Genomic DNA, 3,854 nt, shown 5'->3' with positions numbered 1-3,854 from the left:
TGGGTTCCGGCAATTACTATTCAAGCCAGTTCCTATTATTGTAAAAAATTTATGTTTCCTGATTTGATTAGGTTTCTGAATCCTTGTTTGATTTTAAGTTAGGTTATATTTTCATGTTCTAGCTTGCTACATTCTCTATAAATACTCCCAATATGGAAAAAGAATAAATTGTACATCAAGAAGTTCATTGTGATAAACAGTTCCCGCGTCAAATTCAATAGGTTCCAAACTAAGAGGAATAGATGGCTCGTACTAAGCAAACTGCTCGCAAGTCAACTGGAGGAAAGGCTCCAAGGAAGAGTCTGGCCACCAAGATTGCTTATAAGTCCGCCCCCTCCACAGCTGGAGGTGTGAAGAAGCCCCACAGATTCCGCCCCGGTACTTGTGCTCTTCGCGAAATCCGAAAGTACCAGAAGTGTACTGATCTCCTGATCAGGAAGCTGCCATTCCAGAGGCTTGTTCGCGAAATTGCCCAGAACTACAAGAGTGATCTGCATTTTAATAGCCATGCGGTGCTGGCATTGCAGGAGGCTTCTGAGGCTTACCTTGTGCATCTTTTCGAGGACACGAATCTCTGCGCTATCCATGCAAGGCGAGTTACCATCATGCCGAAAGATATGCAGCTGGCTCGGAGAATCAGGGGTGAGCGGTACTAATTGTACGTGAATGCATGGGATAGGAAGAAGACCAGTACCGTTTCGTTTGGTTTTGGTTTTGTTGTCAAGTAGGAACTGTAGGATTGAATAGATAGGAGGAAGTAGTAATAATTTTTTTTTCGATTACAGAAGTAGTACTAACTTTGATACTTGTTGTATTGAAACGTTCATTAGATCGAATAACGATATATGGTTGAATATATTTGGAATTAATAGTGTTCTGCGATCGGGAATTAATAGTGTTCTGCGGTCTCTACTTGTTAAATTACTATTAGTTTTAAACATTAATAGTGCTTCAATTAACGTATGCACAAACAAGCCGAAGAGAAATATGATAATCATTAATTGAATCACACACACACACCCTACACACATAGCGGCCAGGATATAAGATAGGGTTTTTGTCTATTTATCCCATTTCTAAGGATTTTTTTTCCCACTTACCCCATTAAATTTTTTTAATTCCTTCTTACCCAAATCACTCTAAGGACGTCTTCCCTAATACACCATTAAGATTTTTTTTTTAAATTTTTTTTTAATATCATTTTACCCTTACCCTTTTGTTACTTAGAAAGAGAGAGAGAGAGAGAGAGAGAGAGAAACCATAGGAGACTTTGTCGGAGTCCGGTCACCGGCTGCCGGATTCCAGCCAACTTTTGCCGAATTTCAGTCACCGGCCGCCGATCACTGGACTTTTCTGAAAACCTCATCGGAGGTCTCGAAAGAGGTTGTTGGAGATCTCAAAGGTCGCCGGAAATGTTTATTGCCCTCAATAAACGTCTATTGCCCCCCAATAGAACTTTCGGTCACCGAAATGAGAACTAATCTTCCTAAATTTAGACAAACAAAACTTTGATTAAAGAAAAAAAAATTACATCAATTCAAAACGTGTATTACCCCCCAATAGATGTCTATTGCAAGTCTATTGCCCCCAAATAAAACATTTTTTTTCTTTTTTCTTTGATTATAGGCCTCTTCTGCCCCATTTTATCTATTAAAAAAAATGTTGTCCAAAAAAAAAAAAAACAAAGGACGTCGTCCAAAAAAAAGAGGAAGAAGCGGTCGATCTCAGACGAAAAAAAATTACAGAGATATCCAGTCTTCAGGAGCTTCATCTTTGTCTCCGGCAAAGAATCAATGGAAGGTCCAGATCCAGAGCTTTTCTGGAGGAGAGTTTGAGTTCCGGCTGGAAGATCCGGTCGCCATGCTTCCCGCCGATGATCTCTGAACGCAACAAAGCTGGGATCGTGTTCTGATCAGATCGGGGTCAGCGCAGTGAAGGTTCGGCGGGGTTGGGCTCAGTGAAGGTCCGGCGGTGGTGGGCTTCTAATTTCAGAGCCGCCATGGCGCAGAGAGAGAGAGAGAGAGAGAGAGAGAGAGAGAGAGGTGTACCTCACTGTACCGTGTACATGATGAGAGATAGTGGCATGTTGTAATATATTAATTAAATTGAGGGTAAAATTGTCATTTCAATTTAAATTGGGTTAGTGGGAACAAAAATCTGTTACTGGAGTAAGTGGGATAAGTTTGGCCAATTTTGATGTTTTGGGTCAAGGACCCCATAAGATAACCAAAAACAACCGGTAACAATTAAATGTAAAACGAAAAAACCTTTAGGTCTGAATGAAGTGAACTTTGACCTGTCCTAATTGATCTCACTATCCCTTATTGATAATAATCTTCTTCTTCCTCTTTCTCTAGTCTGCAGCCTGCCTAGGCATTCGGTCTTGAAAATTGATGGTTTAATTTGCTCAATCTTAATTACTTACCCTCTAATCTTGATTGTCCAATTTTCTTGTATCTAGAGATTTTGTATTCAGAAACATTGTTATAAATTGTTCTATATTAAGTTGATTGTCCAAACGTTTCACTACGATAGATTTTGAATAATGTTATGTGAACCATCATTTTGTATCCAACAAGGTAAGTACATCTTTTTGAATAATGTTATGTGAACCATCTTTTTGTTTCCGTCATAGAATTCACGATGATAGATTTTGTGTAGAGATGAAAAGTGGAAGAAATGAGCTTTTACATAAAGGCAGATACAACGAAAATATTGTTGAGAAAATCAAAGCTCATCCTTAGGGTTTTAAGAAAAGTGCAGCAAATTAAAGCTCGTTCTTAGGTTTTTAAGAAAAGTGCAGCGATTTTTTTGCTGTTGTCTGTCTTAATTAGTAGTGGCGAGGCGCCTCGTCGAGGGTTGTAGGAACTAGGCACCTGATTTCAGCATCAATTAGTGGTGGTAGGAACAATTTCGGATTAAGTGCGAGTGGTGGTGGCAGACGCAATTCCAGATTGAGTGCAGAGCAGATCTTGCTCGGCGATGGTCGATTTGCCTCGCTAAAGAGTTGGTTTACTGTCTTCGGGTGTGGCTGCCTTTGATCAAAGGCTTGAATGTTTTGATCAGACCATTGAGTGAAGGCGGGGATGGCTTCCTAGGGAGGGCGTCTTCCAGACTGGGCGATGGTGATGCGGCCACGAGTGACGCAAGGCACTAACTCGCAGAGCAATTGGGATTGGGCCTAGACTGTATGGGTGCATCTTTTAGGCCCATGTGAGTAGATCTGGTTCTTCTGAGAATTAGGTCAGGTAGGAGGGTACCTTGCCACCCTCATATGTAACTTAGTGATTTGGGCTGGCGTGGTCTGAGAGTTTGACCTACTTGGACGATTTGGGCCATCTTTATGGTCTCTAAAGTGCTAGTATAATTTAGATAATGATTTTAGTGGAATTGGTAATTATCTCAACTTGGACTGGTGCATCTCAAGCGACTTAGGGATGAGGAATTGGCTCATGTTCGTTTGCTGGGAATTAGCATTCTATTTCGTACCATAATTCTGTGTAGGAGGATGAAGGACAAGTTAATAATTTTTCCGTAGAAGACACGGAGTTAGTCTTTGTTTATAGGTTCGCTTTAAAAAGCGAGCTTAAATAGATTTGTAATGAGTATGTAGTCACTACACCAAAAACGTTAACACACAACACTCTTTGCACAACGAACAAAAAAAGTGTTGTGTGATTTCTTCATCACACAACATGTTTACTAAACTTACGTTGTATAAGGTGGTTAAAATACTGAAGTTTTTGTTTAGAATGTAATATGGTTACAAGAAAAATCTGTTGTGTGAATCAAAAAAAAAAATAGTGGCAGATTTCCCTCCTAGATCGACCCAAATTTGGCTCAAAATTGGTACT

At 40.0% G+C, this 3,854-nt stretch overlaps 1 protein-coding gene across 1 annotated transcript; it reads left to right on the top strand.

Moving 5' to 3' along the window:
- Positions 1 to 242: 242 nt before the first annotated feature.
- Positions 243 to 656, top strand: LOC112201842 (histone H3.3a). The gene has a single exon (XM_024342767.1). It carries the CDS (start codon positions 243 to 245, stop codon positions 654 to 656), a length of 414 nt encoding a protein of 137 aa, XP_024198535.1.
- Positions 657 to 3,854: the final 3,198 nt, after the last annotated feature.

Source organism: Rosa chinensis, chromosome 5 (assembly GCF_002994745.2).
Source record: "Rosa chinensis cultivar Old Blush chromosome 5, RchiOBHm-V2, whole genome shotgun sequence".
Classification (NCBI taxonomy): domain Eukaryota; kingdom Viridiplantae; phylum Streptophyta; class Magnoliopsida; order Rosales; family Rosaceae; genus Rosa; species Rosa chinensis.
This window is presented reverse-complemented; position numbering and strand designations above follow the sequence as displayed.

Bases quoted from the DNA above. Each gene is read 5' to 3' on its own strand.
- LOC112201842 (XM_024342767.1), top strand. From the start codon at position 243: ATGGCTCGTACTAAGCAAACTGCTCGCAAGTCAACTGGAGGAAAGGCT.